The 16301-nt window shown below is 36.9% G+C and overlaps 2 protein-coding genes across 3 annotated transcripts in view; one reads left to right on the top strand and one right to left on the bottom strand.

Moving 5' to 3' along the window:
- AOAH (acyloxyacyl hydrolase) overlaps positions 1 to 357 on the top strand; it is a 79208-nt gene extending 78851 nt beyond the window's left edge. Inside the window, exon 22 of the mRNA XM_080383325.1 lies at positions 3 to 357. Within this exon, the coding sequence (XP_080239451.1) occupies positions 3 to 131 (129 nt within the window). The 3' untranslated portion in view covers positions 132 to 357. The remainder of the gene's footprint in view (positions 1 to 2) is intronic.
- A 1314-nt stretch (positions 358 to 1671) lies between these two features.
- The window catches only part of ANLN (anillin, actin binding protein), a 30707-nt gene continuing 16077 nt past the window's right edge, over positions 1672 to 16301 (bottom strand). Inside the window, exons 16-25 of one of the 2 annotated variants that reach the window (XM_080383268.1) lie at positions 16099 to 16147; positions 15963 to 16019; positions 14431 to 14469; positions 14053 to 14074; positions 12963 to 13075; positions 11282 to 11335; positions 9487 to 9573; positions 7819 to 7926; positions 5567 to 5739; positions 1672 to 5163 (exon numbers count right to left, since the gene is read on the bottom strand). In XM_080383268.1, coding sequence (XP_080239394.1) covers positions 5040 to 5163; positions 5567 to 5739; positions 7819 to 7926; positions 9487 to 9573; positions 11282 to 11335; positions 12963 to 13075; positions 14053 to 14074; positions 14431 to 14469; positions 15963 to 16019; positions 16099 to 16147 — 826 coding nt within the window. In that variant the 3' untranslated portion in view covers positions 1672 to 5039. The remainder of the gene's footprint in view (positions 5164 to 5566; positions 5740 to 7818; positions 7927 to 9486; positions 9574 to 11281; positions 11336 to 12962; positions 13076 to 14052; positions 14075 to 14430; positions 14470 to 15962; positions 16020 to 16098; positions 16148 to 16301) is intronic. The other variant, XM_080383269.1, reaches the window with a different exon arrangement.

The raw sequence follows: 16301 nt of genomic DNA, 5'->3' as shown, positions 1-16301 counted from the left end.
AGATTGCTGCTGCTCTCGGAACAAGCATTACCTGGCAGAAGGCGCTGCACGAATGGCCTCAAGTGCTCGGAAAGGAGAACCCATTCAATGACCAGATTGAAGCTATATTCAAAGATCAAGGTGGACACTGACTTTCCAACTGCTGGACCCCTATCGCGGATAACGGTGATGCTTCCCAGTGCATTCCAGGAAACAAGATGATTAAAGACAGACAAAAAAAAAGGGAGAGGGCAAGTTATCAGAGCCAGTAGCAGCAGGTGTAACACAACAGCGTTCTTTTCAGTTTGTATCTCACCTGCACAAGTAGGCTATGCTTTTTCTGTGGAGCTACAAAAATAAAAATCAAATGATACCTGCCAGCTAGACTGTTTGCTGTACTGGTTTGCAAATCTGTATGATTTTTTCCCACATATAGCAAACTCCTAACCCCCCCTTTTTTTTTTTTCCTACTGTAGAACATTATTTCTGGGCTTTCCATTTGTACTGTTTCAACTGTTAATTTGACCCCAAAACGGGGTGGGGGTGACCCCCAAACTCATTACTTTGCTATAAATTGTGCGTATGTGATCGCCTTGACTGTCAATACATTATTTAGCTGCCATTTGCTAATTAATACGTGCCAGGAATAACAAGGCACTAGAATTTCGATTTGCCTGAGAGCATTAGCACAGGCTGGCTGAGCACAGGTTCTCTTCCCCCCCATTAACAAGATTGTAACATGACCACCCTTCACGTATTTAAAACGGGTTGCCTTTTCAACCTTTAATACACCTTTGCTCTTTTGCTTCTGAACAAATATGATATACCCAGTCCCGTACCTTTTATGGGCACGACCCAGGGAATCACTGAAGATACTGGGCAGCCCTTATCTGCTCTACTTCGTACACAGTCTTGAAGGTTGAGAATTACTAGTATTATTTTTTTTTAGCAGCTTATGCAATGCTCTTAACAAATTAAATAAATAAATCTTTAAAAAATAAGAGACAGCTTTACCTACTCACAACCTTACTGGTGAGGAAGGGATCAGACCACATAAAATGTCATTAATTACAGGTGGGAAAAAAAAATCTGGTGAATAGAAAGTGTTAACGCCACCCGAAGCTGCGGGCCAAACTACAGCAGATGTCCTGGCTCCGTACGGACCTGGGACCACTGGCCACGGCTCTGCATCTTCTCAGCATTTTAAGCAGGTAGAGGATGACTTGGCTAACGCTATTTTGATTGAAGCGTGTATTATTGCTATCCTAGACCCTTTTCCTTCTTTTAGAGTACAGTCAGTACCACTGCTTTTATTAAGATAGAATTCCTTTGGGACAACCGCTAACATTTAAGTAAATATTCAAGTCATCTACTTTAGGAAACCAAAAGGGAATACATTCCTTAATTGAATGATACTTACTAATAAGGCCCCAACACGTTCAAAGCGTTTAGACGTTACCAAAATATCCGGTCTCCCAAGAAACTGTTTCAATTCCACAGAGGCATGCCTGAGGAAGGCTATTTAGCATTAGAAGGAAAAGGAAATATCCCTGCTTCCTACACAAATTCTCTCCACCAAACAGCACAACATTTGATGCACACCACGCCAGGCAGAACACCTTCTAACTATTTTTTTATTGCCTAGTCAGGCTTCCTATCTTTCATTAAAAACAACACCACGACAGAAACAAGTGCATCCGCATGTTTTTACTACACACCAAGTACAGCACAGACAATAATTACAGAATATCAGATAATTTCCTCTACACCAAAATGCAGAAATATAGCAATTAAAAGGGGGAAGGGAACAGTATGTGTTTAGAAGCCAAATTTTCAGGCAATCTTGTTGCAAATTATTTTATTTCATTTGAGTTTCGGATTTAATAACACCAATTAGGAGTTTTACAAGCTAGTAAAACTGAAATTTCCTCAGCTAAAATAAGCTTCATTGCCCAGAGCATTTTCCATTTATAGACTTTCTTATTAGTGAACAACCTGAATTTCTGAACAATCAAAAAAAAGCTTTCTTGTAAAATTAGAACATCTTCCCAAAGAGGACCTGAAACCCCCACAGCCGAATCCCAAAGAAAAGCGCTTTGCCCAGCATCATTGCTCCGTGCTGGATAGGGGGTCTCTGAGGGACTCCGTGAGATGGGCTTGCCACCAGCTGAAGGAGCATAACCAAACCACATACCCTCGTGCTTCAGAGGCGAGCTTTGCATTCAGAATTAGGCTGCATGCAGACACTTGATTTGTAACTAATGCAGTAACTATTTGCAAATAAAGATGAATTTTAGGTCTATTAAGCCATCAGCCTTTACAACCACTATATCACTCCATTATTTCCAAGAATGCAAAAAGCAGCTGAAGATCTGCAACCCCAACCATCAATCACTTACCAGTACCGCTCTAAAAATAAATGTCCTATATTTAAAAAAATACCTCTGAAAAAGCTTACTTATTCTACAGTAGTAATGAACCATGAATCCTAGTCTGTTCCATTAGTTTAACTGTCTCCTGGCGCTTAGATCAGCTGAAGGTGATAAATGCATGGGAAAGAGAAATAAGCAGGGAAAAAAAAAAAAAAAAAAGGTTATCTTGGAAAGCTAAGTATAATTCCATGAAATTCAAGCTTTATGGCAGTACAGATTTCAATAACTGGTCTATCAAGGTCTTTTTGCAAGGAGAGTTAGAGCACATGAATATGGGAGGGATTATGTCACCAGCTAGTTCCAACGCACTGCACATGAAAAGAGGGGTTTTGATGCTATTCCATCTATAAACTCTTCTTACAAAACTTAAAGCTTTGTTTGAAATCAGACAGTAGGAACTATTTTTGAGGTATAGAACATCTATATCTACCAGAAGCTATTTGAATTCACACAGTCCAGCCTCTTCAAAAAGTATCCGCTACAAACATGGAAAAAAAAAAATATGTTTGCCAACATTTTTGAAATTTTTTCCACAGCTCACCCTTAAAAGAGCAGGGGAATGTGGGAGGGGCAGGAGGACACAGCCATGTAAGTCAGTAAAGCTGTAAATGCAGGCTTGGTGCTAAGCTAGTGTCACACACTGCTGCTGGCTGCAGTAGCACATCATCACCTACAGCTTGTGCCTAGAACCCACAACTCAGGTCAGTTTTTCTAACTTACATCACCTGTTATACACTTCATCTTTCCTTGACGAGGGTAATTTTTCCATCTTGGACAATGAACACACACAGACTAGTTTCTACAATGGAGAGCAGTCCAATTGGCCTAAATAAAAATGTCATTGCCTTGTATAGATCCCGTTCCATTCTTAACACCTTTCTGTGGACTCATTTCATAATTTCATATTTAATGATTTTTATTAACATACACTTGGAAGGTTAAGCAGGCAGCCTACTGTGTATCCACAAAGGTTACTCTTCCACTGTCCATGCTGTATTGCTACTCTGCTGCCACAACTCTTCTCTATCACAAGAGAAAACAACCACCTCTCCTCTTCATACTTGATTAACTGCTCATCACCAGCAGCTTCTACATTCACATACATTCCATGAAGTTCATGGTAACCACGCATGGGCAATCTGGCCTCCCACTATAAAATTTAGTACTGCTACCCCTGAGGCATCACATTACATTCCTAAATCAAGGGGTATTTTAGGACACACATACTGAATAGAATCTTTTCTTAAGCATAGCTTGGAGCTCAGCTTTTCTTCTTCAGCCTAAAACTAGTATTTCAAATGCATAGGTGACATTATGGGGGGGGAAAAAAAAAAAAGCAGAAATGTTTTATTCTTTATTTTAAATGAATAAAATAAATCTCAATACAGAAGTTTAAAAATATTTCTAAAGACAGACAAAGGAAACTAGATTTAAAAGCAAGTACAGAAGTGGCAGGATGAAAACAGTACAACCTAACAGAATTTAGTGTTTCAAGTGTGAATATTTAACAGCAATAGCAATTTTAAGTATGCCACTATTGCATTTGCAACAGTGAAGTAATGAGACAGTATTTCACTAAGCCCACTGAAAAGCTGTGAAAATTGCAAGTTTTAACTGCAAAGTTTTGCCATATTAATAATGGATCAGAAGTACTGTTATCTGCATTTATGGACATGTCTACGGGGGGGGGGAGGAAGACCCATACTTTTGGCCAGCAGAGTATTAGTTGGTACATAGCAGCTTTATAGTGTCTTATTTAAAAAAAAAAAATTAAAAAAGCACTTTTACAACCTATTCCTGGTTCTCAAATGGAGAATTCTAGCTTGTACAATCCAGGACTACCAGGAAATACTGACATATACAACCCTAAACCTAATTTCTTTTATATAGCCATCCTAAGAAAAATATTCAAGACCTTTCATTTCTATCAAAGTGCAATATACTGCATATGTAATCCCTGTAAATCACATCGTATACATGTCATGCACTTATCCATACTAGTTTGTATAAGAAGTTGCAAAAGTATGAATATATTGTGCATGCCTTTTGTTCTGACCACAAGGACACTGTGCAAGCAAGAAATACCTATGCTGCATGTGGTAGAATAAAATTTACTAGTAACTTCTATGCCTGATCATTACAAAAAAATCCCTCCAAACCCTCCAATATTAAATTTTGTGCTTCAGCGCCATCCTTCCTGGAGAACTCTGAGCTATTGTTTCTTTCAGGGAGTTACCTAGTAAGCTTGGGGTTTAGCTCTAGTTTGTGCCCCCTTCCTGCCCTGAAGTGTGATTTCCTGCAATAATTTAGTTGTTTAAAGAAGAGAATGTACTTAGCTAAAAAAAACCCAAAACCTTCCAAATAAGGAATTATATAAATATTTAGAATATTTAGAAACAGCTAATCTCTTCCTACCATACTCAAAAGCTAGGAAGTGACAAAGTTTTAAAATTCTTAAAGTGAAATAAAAACACCACATAACATAGTCCTAGATAATGTTAAATACTGTCTCAAATTTAAAGCATAAGTGACCCAGAGGACTTCCCACATTTTCATTTAAGTTGTTTTTGTGTAGTTCACATGCAGGGTTTTGCATACGTATTTTCTTTGCTATTTCCCTTCTGGAGTTTAAAGCTTTCCAATAGGTTTGTAGCAGGCATCAGGCTGCCACATGCGAAGGTCAACAAGGACTTGGTTGAGCTTTTGCATCCAAAGGTTACGCTCTTCCTTAGTATCAGCAGACAGCCAGTTCCTAAAAGGCAAAGAACCCAATGGTTTAAGTACATCTTCTCCACTTCTACTTAGTTGTTCTGAAAAATGTCAAATTGATCATCTATGGAAGCCCAAACAGCAGGGGAATAATTAAAGTCAAGCATGCCACAATCTCACTACCAAGATACCTGGCATTTCCACTTCTGGAAGGGTTGAATTCTTTACCCTCAGAAGACTGAAATAGGACAGCAAGACAAAATAGGACTAAAAGTGAACCAGACAGTTCAAGTATGATCCCAAAGTCTTAGCATTTAAATGAGCTTTGCATTGGCATGTCAAACTCTTAAAGCTCCTATGTTATTAAAACTATCACCTGAGGCAGAACACCCCTCCCCACACACGTCCCATAACCTCCCACAAGTTTCACAATTTTACCCACTCACTTTGTAACACAGAGCGTGTCTCTGCATTGGCTGACAAGAGTCTCTCTGTCATCTTCCCTTTGAGGTCGGACAGTTACTAGTTCAAAAGTGTTGGGACGGGCACAGAACTCCCTGTTGGCGGGTTCAATCTGATGATTAGTGCAGTTAGCCAAGTTTATCCGGCCCAAAGGATGCTGGAAGTGAAGTTAATCTATCAGTCAAGATTACTCCAATCAAGAGTAATTCTTAACAATGTTTTGACAATTTTTGCCATGTGAGGTGACATGTCCCCCCAATCAATTACTTCATACAAAAAGAGGGATTCCACTTTCTGTGTTTAAGAGCCATAGCTGAAGGAAGATAATATAGTCAGTGGAACATTCCCTGCTCAGCCATGTGCAATACAGCTAACAAATCTATCCCCTACCAAAGGCTTAGGCTTTAGAAAGATATATCCCCCACTTCTCTTTACTCCTTAAAAAAGGCTTTTTCACTCAAATTTGAGAGAACTTCATAATAAAATCCAGATACGTTATCAGTATCAGACAGATACTGATAAAAATGATAGAATAAACCCAGTCAAAGCCTACAGAAAACCAGCACTTTAGGCATGCTTGCATCATTCTTTTCAAAACCTATAAACATATGGATTAGTCTTCAAACATTCAACTAAGGTACCTATGGGCTGAGTCCAGCTGCTTTAGCTCCCTCTATAGTCAATACCTAGACCCCCTCAAAGAACATTTCAAATTTCAAGGCAGTTATCTCTTTCTGCTGACTACAGACAGAGGCTCAGCTGCATGCCTAAAGTTAGTTACAGACTTTGGCTCTAATTCTTCACACCTACAGAATACCTCATCAGAGAAACATCACAAGCTGCTCTTGGCTTGGAAGAGAGTTTGCTATTTGTTGGGCATGTTCACTATACTATTCATAGATAGTTAAAACAACATGCAGTTACAGGAAAAAGGATAGCTCCATTTTAGGAAACATTAGGAAATGGGTTGCATGTTGGCGATATATGTACAGCCATGGGAAATTTATTTAAAAAACACGTCGTGATTTCAAGCAATCAATGTCCAATAATGATAATTCTGAGCTACATCTATCCCTGCAGGGATAGATCAGATATAGGAGAGGTAGGGAAAACATTTAGTAAGGGTAGAGTTTAATATTACTGCAGAGGACAGCATATCAAAAGAATACAGCTGACCCTTTCTCAGAATGGTAGCGAAACAAGCTAGAAGTTTTTCAAGAACAGAATCTAGAAAACAAACCAATGCTTCTTGCAGACGAAAGCAGAATAAGAACCTTTTTCTTGCTTAACACCATTTTTTTGCCTATCTTCTATTACAGTAGGCACAGATTTTTTTCCTCTCTCCTGGCAGGGAAAGAAAGTACATTGATATATTTTGGCAATGTCAGCTATCAGCATATGGTCTTCCTCTGTTAGCGGGGAAAAAACTAAACTCAGGCATCTGGATTGGCATAGAAGACCCAAAAGGACCAGAGTTTGCCACAGAGTTTGGGAAAGAAAGTGTTCTGCCAACAAACAAGCAAGTGTTTAATGGTAAATTGCTTAAGTGAGTCAGAGAAACCCTCTCTAAAGCAGTCTTTAGAAGGACCTGGAATTATTTTGGTACATACTACAAGAACAGGCTAAGGAGACAAGAAGGTTCACCTCAATGACAGATGAGCCTCTCTGACTGGTCTCATTAGCCAGACAACAACTTAGGTTTCCATGAAAACCATTTAAAAAGTACTAGTTTCAGCTATGATGTGAAGCTGCAAGAAAACAATGCCTGCAGATAAGAGAGTCCATAATTACAGCTATGCTTTTGCAATATAGAAAGATTGCCCACTCTAATCCTTTACTGTATTAAGCATCAGAGTCATCATTTTGTCTGAATCTTAACACAACTAGATACAGTTTGCTTATTAAGCTGTACAAGTCTGATCAATTTCAATTAAATAATCATCTGACAAGCACAATGGAAAGCCTAAAGGGGAAATTACATACGGATCTTCCTCTGCTTTTTCCCTTTCCCTTACCTATTACTAGATAAAGCAGTCAGTTTCTAAGTTTGCCCTGATTTAGGTCAGATTTATGAAGAGAAGTCCCCTCCATTCCCCCAGAAAACGTTATAAGCTTGAATCTCATGCTTTGAATATACTTCTGTTGTAAGCCTGAACATTACTGTCATTAAAAATGAACAGCTCGTTGTGTAGGGCACTACAGAACTTTTGACTTCAGCTTCATAAACCAGCATTACCTTTCTTTTTTCATCATCAGGATATGTCCAGTAAGATATACAATTTCCAGACAGCACACACCAGCGACGATGCCACGCTCCGAATCCACTAACATCTTCGAACATAGTCTTAAAAAAATATTTTTTTTTTAAATTAAAAAATGAGGTAACGTTATACCTTGAGCTTGCTCTGTACTGAACTATTTTCCTACTGGAATGGTTCTGCAAGTACAACCCTTCATAGGAGTAAACATTAGAGAAGGAAAAAATATATACTGGCAGAGACTTCTATTAGTATATTTATTTTCCAGATGGCACAGAAACAGGCTTACACTATCATTGTCAAGTTTGTAGCCTTTTGCTCAAAATGCACTTATCACTGCTACTTCAAGTTACCATATTTTCATGTTGACAGCGGTAAGCGTTGCCATTATTTTAAGGTAATGGAGATATAAGAACTTATAGCAGATACAGGATGAATGGTACACAAAACATGTATTAGTATAACAATTTATTATGATTAGGGTATTTAAGTCTTCTTTGACTTACAATTCAGAATTACAAAAAGTTTGGCTGTTCTACAGGCCACACTCAGGAGTCCAGTCAGTTTAAAAGAAATTAAAAATTGATTTTTAAATGTTTGTGTTGGCAGTTATTTTACTGGATGCAGGATTATGCCAGTTTCAAGCCCCATTTCCTTAGCACTGGAATGGAAAGTTTAGTATTTGACTTCTATTCCCGATCCCTCTTTAACTTCTACAGAACTTTTATCTCCAATCCATTTGTGTGTTGTGTTTTTTTACTTTTCACAACTGGGTTTATATTTTTTAACGGCACAGGGAGTTTCCAAACCGTTATTCTGAAAAAATATTTAATATGCATGTACACCATTCTACAGGCTTTACGTATTGCATAGCAGAAGTAAACAAGGACATTCTTAAATTAGTACATAAAAATATGCAGTAACAAATATCATAAGCATGTGAAATGTTTACATCTAACAAAATCTGTTCAACTTCAATTAAGTAAAGGGAAAGGAGACAAAGAACTGCTTGAAAAGGGTCTGAAGAAATTCCGATTTCTGAAAGCACCAAAACAGTAGCAAATGTTCATGTTTTGCTGAAGCATTTTCATAGCACATTTACTGCCATCTGCTGGGCACCATCTCACCAGCTCCAACTATTAGACCCAAGTATCAGCTGCATTTTCTAAACCCAATTTTAGAGAGAGAAACCGCTCAAGATGTTTCTCAAAAAAACACCATCGCTTCCAAAGTCTGTGAACGTGGGCAAGGGGGAAATAATATTTTGCTAGCGAGAATTTGGTTTTACTAGACAAAAAAAAAAAATCCAAGATGTCCTCTAGAAGTTCCTGGCAAAGAAATTACAATCTCCTCTCACATCAGATTATTGCAAGAGACTTAACTGAAGTTCAGAAGAACAAATTAACAGTTTAGAAGAAAGATATACAAACTCCTAAAGGGTAGTTTTAATTTAGGCGAGTTTAGAAGATGAACTGGGAAAGCTTTGAGGTCTGGTTCAAAGAAGGGAACAACAACAAAAAACCAAAAAACCTCAAGCAAGTTTTAAACTTCACAATTACTACAAATACATGCGTGAAGTTGAAAAAGTGTCTACATTTAATAGGACCTGTAATTTCCAAGGAAGGAATCTGAAGTGAATACCTTACCAAAAATCCTTTCTCCTCCACAGAAGAGTCCACTTGGCATTTTAACTTCAGATATATATGACCTTCCAAAGGAGACAAAAAGGGAACCTGCAAAAAAGTAAAACAATTAGTAATAATTTTGACACCTCTCAACTCTACCATTTCAAGCAAGCCACCTGCACCAGGATGTTAGCACTGTCTTGCTCTTAGGATCTCCAACCAGAAAGAAGCAGTCAGTCTCAGGCAAGACAGTAATAATCACTTTTTGTTTTGAGTTCATTTAGAAGCTTTTCAAGACTTATTTGCTTATTAGTTTGCTCAGGACTTATGCACAAACATGCTTCTGTCTAGAAAAACAGGCACCCCAAGCATGGTTAAAAATAACACAAAGCACCAGTTCACAACCTGCAAGTTTCTGCCTCAGTTTGACATCAAGCTCTTTGGAAAATACCAAAGTGGACTTAAACAGGATTGGTACCTGGATGCCATAAGCACTTCAGTTTTGTGGGTTTTGCATTCTTTTCAGATTTATGTCAGGAGAGAAGAATCTACTTTGTGGATTATAAAGTTTACCAGTGAAGAGCTGTGTGCCAGTACAGAAAAAAATACAACAAATGGAACACAGCAGTTACACAGAGCCTACACCACTATTACAAAATAAGCAGGTCTCAAAACAGCCTCCTGTACACATAATGATAAAATATTACATTTTAGCTAACAAAATATATCCCTTTCAAAGGCTAGTGGGGTGGAGGTGATAGAAAGAAAGCAATTGTTGAATATCCAGCTAGATGAAGAGAAAACTAAGACCCATGATTAGTGTAGCTTGCATTCTGGAGTGGTCATTCAGGTATCTACCATAAGAAGCTGGCTTACTGTCACAGAAGATCATCTGTAAAGACAATCAAGATAACTCCCAGGAATTTGCAAAATATTTAAAAAAAAACAATCTGTTTCTTCAGAGACTTTTGATTACAAATAAAAAGTTACAGGTGCTAAAATTAACACCTGCTTAATTTTGAGAGAAAACATGTAAAAGTAACCTAAAACACTTTCTTCTGAGGGATCTCAGTTAATAATCTATATTAACTAGATAAAACTATTTTCACACATTAAAGACCAAATGATTCTAAGTTTATCGATTTACATAATTCCTAAAGCCAGAAGTGTATACACCAAGCAAAACATTTAATTGCACATTTGTGTACAAATAAGAATGTCACATTTTGATATGTTTAGTACTTTCAAAACTTTAGTTCTTTATGATCACTTTTTGCTTAAAAATCAAAGTCTTAATAGGTCTCGACAGAATATGGTCTCAACAGAATAAGAAACAAGATCCTGTGCAATTTTAATTTTCTTCAGTGGCAAGAAGTAGAGTTAAACCAATATTGAGGCCACCAGTCTTTTTTGTTGTTTCTCTATCAGCAGAGTAGCTGGTTCTGTGCAGTTCGTCAAGAAGCTGACTCAAATTTCCTAACTAGTAATCTTTAGGACACAATGATTGTTTTGAAGTAAGATTGCTAGAGCAGGAGGATTTTTCTAGGAAGACAAGAGACACACCCTAGTTAAGGAAAAACCCGAGATGGACTAAAGTTTGAGTTTTAGCAGCATGCTTATTACTGCAAAAGACAGGAAGTACAATTCTGCAAGTCTTAAAGGCTCCTAACAATTATGTTTAGTTAGTAAATCTTTGTAAGCATTTTCTTAGAAGAATCAAAAAAATAAATACTGCAAAAAGGCCAGACAGATGTAAGCAACATGCATTACCAAGCAGTTTCCTATTTTATGTTATAAACTAAAGGATCATAGAAACCTTGTCCTGGAACATATAGCCCAGCAGGTCTTTTTCCTCCCCTTCAAAATTTATCTAGGGAAAAAAGAAACATGCTCAATGCGATTAGTGTAGAGTTAAATTTTACAAAAAAAGAATACTTTGGTCCTTTGTATTCTGAATTTTAACAGGGCATATAAAAGGGAAGAATGAAACTCAAAAAACCACTGTGGCAGCCATTTGTTCCGTATTAGAAATGCATGGAGCAAGTTAACAAGCAGCTGTTTGGTACAACCACAGACCAAGTCAAAACTGAAGCTTTACAGAGACAGTAACTTTTTTGTTACATTATCTGACAAAAAGAGGAATTATTCTAACTGTTGAAGTTTGGACCTGGAAAAAGTTAACCAAGAATTCTTTTTGAACCTTGTGCTTATGCTACAGTTTACTAGTTTAGTCCAGTGTTCTGCCCTAAAGAGTAAACTAAAAATGTTCAAACCCAGACTGCTGAATGTAATCTAAAAGCTGATTCCCGTAACTCCAAGAACAAGCAGTTTCCACTAACCAAGCCATACACAAAATAACTAGAACTATGTGTAGAATTCTGAAGATGAACAGTTATGCTGAAGAACCACCGCCGGTACTTCTGAAGTTCAGTCAATGACATCAGTGCAATTCAACTGTTAAGTTCTGCAATCTGGGCCAGTAAAAGGAGTCTGTTTCTACCCACACAAAGTAAAACTTCTAAAAAGCAAGTTGGGATTATTGCGATATTTTGTTTGTAATCTTATGCACAAACACAACCAATTCTTATTATCTCATCTCTCACCAGAAGCTATAATTGCAATACTACTATCATCACAATAAGACTTAATTAGCCAAGAATAAAATTCATTCTTACACTGCTGTTTGAATAGATAAAGCTGTAATTTAGTACTATCATAAGCTGCAGTAACTTTTGAATTAATTTGTTAGCTTAGGATAGCTACTGGCGTAAACACCTATTAAAACAGGTTTTAGGTATAATGTATTACAAGGTTAGAGATTACAATGAATGTAAGAATGTATCTTTTTAACTTCTAACAGTAAGAGCCAATAAACATACTCTGTTTAGACAAGAAACCAATAGTATAAAACTCAATAGCAGCTCTGAAAAATATTAAGATAGTTTGCTTCTACAAATTTAATTGGGATATGAAAGGAAATTCATACTCCTGATTATATCCAAATGGCAATTTTTAAGTCAATTAAATGCAGATTTGAAACCTCATTATCATTAAAACACACTTAATGTCTTATTTAGAGATAACTGCAAGACTGTAAGAGCAACGAACAATATAAAGACCACACACGGAGATGCCAATTGCATACATCAGTTTTTTCATCAGTGAACGCAAATCAGTAACCAAATGCCTTCATTATCTTTGCATAACCATACCTTACATTGAGCTACAGAAAAGAAAGAACATCTGGCATAATAACAGAAGCCTTTTTCTTTTGTATCTCAAAACTACATCTCAGTCACTCAAACTTAAATTAGTAAGGACTATACACAATTTTTTTTAATATATATAGTAAAAGCATATATATATATATATAAACCTGTATGTTCCATTTTTAGGATGGTAATGTCACCTGAAAACAGTAAACCCTGACTTATTTTTTCTAGCAGTATACACAGTATTGATTACTAATCCAAAGGTAATTGTATAATTTCCATTACCTTGTCCAATACAAATTTAGTATTTCCTACAGAAGACAGCGATAGCTTGTGCGATCCAACAAGGATGAAATTAGTACTGCGAATAGCGTTGGGGCCACCTGGACTGGCCATGGCTATGGAGAAAGAAGTTAAAGTCAATTCATAACACAATAAACAATCAGGATGCTGCAAGGCTTAAAAAGGCTTTATTTGTACTACTGCATGCGTGCCCTACTCAGTGCTCCAGGAGAAGCACTCTGCAGCACAGCCCAGCAGCACGTTCAGACAGGATTTCGATGCACAATAGTCCTTCTCAATAGATCTTTTCTTTCAGAAAGTTTTGAAATATCCACAAAGAAGGAAACAAAGCAGTTTAAGAAGTGTCAGAAGGACTGAGAGCACTCCAGGGCACACTACAAAGCACACATGCTCTGCAGTAGGAACTAGACTTTCAAATCTCAGCTTCAAGTAACACACTGCAAACTTCCACAACTTGTATGCCTGTATTCTGCTCTGCACTTGTATCAACGAAACAAGCACTATAGCTCTGGCACTGGAATCCGACTAGTTGCAGCAGCACGATAGACATTCCAGAGTTAGTTCATGAGCTCCTTATTGCTGCAATTTGTGCTAAAGGTAGCTCAAGTGCCTCATTCTCTAGGCAGACAAGCATATAATACATTTCTATGTAGTTCGAAAAACACTCAGAGATGCTGCTGTTCTCCCCCAAGAGTCAGAAATATATAAACATTTTAAAACACTAGACAAGCAATACTTCAGAATCTGTTCATGTTTTCAGGTTTACTCCGTATCACTTTGTTGACATCAGACTAATTTAAAATCTTAAAATTAGTTTGAGTCCATCTTTTCACAAAAAGAATGAAAACCACAGTCATCTAATTCCACGTACTAATTTTGATTTTGTGAACAGATCTTCCATTAAACATAATGATAACTCAGCTATAAACACAGGGTCACTTTCTGGGCTGGAAAACTGACATAACTGTTTATTACTCCCAAATTATCATCTATTACAAGTATTATTTATTAATATACTGTTTTAGGCAGCAAGTGTAGGTTATTCTTCTTGGCACGTTTAGATTTTACTTACCTGGAGTAAGAAGGGTGCTTTTCTAGAAAGAGAAAGAAATAAAAGCTTAGTGGAAAAGTAATTTCTGACAATTTCTACAGACCAAGCTAGGTTAGAAAGAAACTAGATATGAAGTACTTAAAAAATTAACCCAAACACATACAACTTGAAAAGAAAGTCCAAATAAATGCATAGTAACTGCATATTTCCAGCATTACATATTTAGAGCTATGTCTTGAGCTGATGACTGAATAGTTTGGCAGAAAGCTCGACAGTTTACAGAGTTTCAAGTAAGGGTCACAAAGAGCCTACTATGGGCACAGCCTTATTCAGAGTAAGAATATGGCCTTTAGAAGTGGTCATAACCAGATCTTGTTCCAATACTGCATTCATACTTACAGAGGTAATAGATGTTAACAATCTCTTTGGAGTAATAACCTACAAAAGAATATAAGAAGATAAATGCATTTGCTACTGAATTTGTCCACCACATTAGCATGAAAATTAGACAGTGAAACTAACAAAGGCTTATCTAAATAAATTTTGAATGGATACTAGTTGCTGTAAGGAGTAAGTCTTGGTTTTTGCCTGGATGTATTTCTAGTGAAGTATGTTTCCCTTGAAGGAATGCTACATATCAAATATTTAGTGCAGAAAAGTTTAAGCATGCTTTGGCTTGGGATGGAGAGCATGCATTTAAAAAACCAATCTTCATGGACTTTTTTCCTTCATGTAACAGTGCTTCAAAGTTACATTTGTTAACTCTCGTCTTTAACACACAATACAAGTACAGAGATGTTCAATGTGCTGCTGTCATACATTATCTATATGTCAGGTAAAATTCTGGAAGTATAAGTGAGACTGTATATTAAACATGAACTGGAACTATGTACTAAACTTTCTTGAAACTGAAAGACAAGTATAAGAAGCTTGTCAAAAAGCAGATACAGGATGCTATCACATCAACCTATAACCTCACATCAGTGATTTGCCTACAATGTCACAAAAACATTCAGTTTGAAGTAAAGATTTCTCTAAACTACAGCACAGGAGAGAAATAAATCCTGGACTTCAAACTGGTTTTATTGGGGGATAGGTGGAAGTGTGCTTTCATTGTGCCAAATCAAAGTAAAGATTAAAGAAGTTCCCATTTCTGTTTGCAAAGACAGGATTTAAGTACTCATTCCAACTGTTCTGGAAGACAGTCAAGTTCCTTGTTTTTATTAAGTAATAGATACCTTGACAACGAGGAAATCAGACCTAAAAATCATTAAAACACTGTATGCCCAGCTATTGGAATGAAAGACAAGAAAAAACAAACAAAACACTAAACCACCAGAACAAAAACCAAACCACCTCCAGAAAGCTACTGGCTTGTTTGGGGTCACAAAGCCTTAATAAATCACAAACACTTGAAATTCACACACTGTCCAAACTGAAATGTTTATGTCCAAGGAGTTACTAAAACAATATTTGCTTTATAAAATAAGTATCTAGATTTTTTACTTAACACTTGTAAGAAAGAAGTGTTGCAGTTTATCAATAGAACTTTTAAGCCAAATCAAACTGCAGGGTAGGGATATTGACTGGTGTAGTTAAATCAAGTGGAGAATAAGGGCATTAAATCACTATCAGAGGCGTCACACCTAATAAATAAGTTTGCAAAGGATAGCATTTTGCAGAACTAGTAAGACTTCTTCTCCTTCCCCTCCAATATATTTCAGATTCAACCAAGCACTGCAGGTCCAATATACTAATAGCTTCAGGACTCTACAATCCATCTGTCATTGCAGATGTTCCAAGAAAGAACAAGACGAGTAAAAGTAAGCAACAGATTGTCTAAAGCTATTAGTCAGTTCTCCCTGAATACTGCAGTCTTCCTAGTGTACCTTCTGTTGAAATACAACATACTGATTTCATGTTTCATTTACCTTAGATTTATTTGACTTTTTCCTTTTATCAGTGCTTGTAACTTCTTTTCTCTGCACCTGTAAGGCAAGAGGGTATTAAGTACATACAACACATCATTCTCCCTTACACATCCTCTTGACAGGAAGAGATACATACCAAACTGTAAACTTCTAGATTTATTTCAAAGTCATTTGACACATCGCGCCTAAGAGGGAGGAGGGGGAAAAAAAAAAGAAAAAGTTACACAGACTGAAGCAAAAATGATTTTTTGTTTTGTGGGATTTTTGGGGGTTGATTTTAAAGTTACTCTTTACATCCTCCCTCCTTCCATTCCTTAAAACTGTCCTGAGAGCTAGGTT

This window comes from Falco punctatus (genome assembly GCF_963210335.1).
Source record: "Falco punctatus genome assembly, chromosome: 4".
Lineage (NCBI taxonomy): Eukaryota > Metazoa > Chordata > Aves > Falconiformes > Falconidae > Falco > Falco punctatus.
Note: the sequence above shows the minus strand (reverse complement) of the source record. Positions and strands in the feature narration are given on the sequence as shown.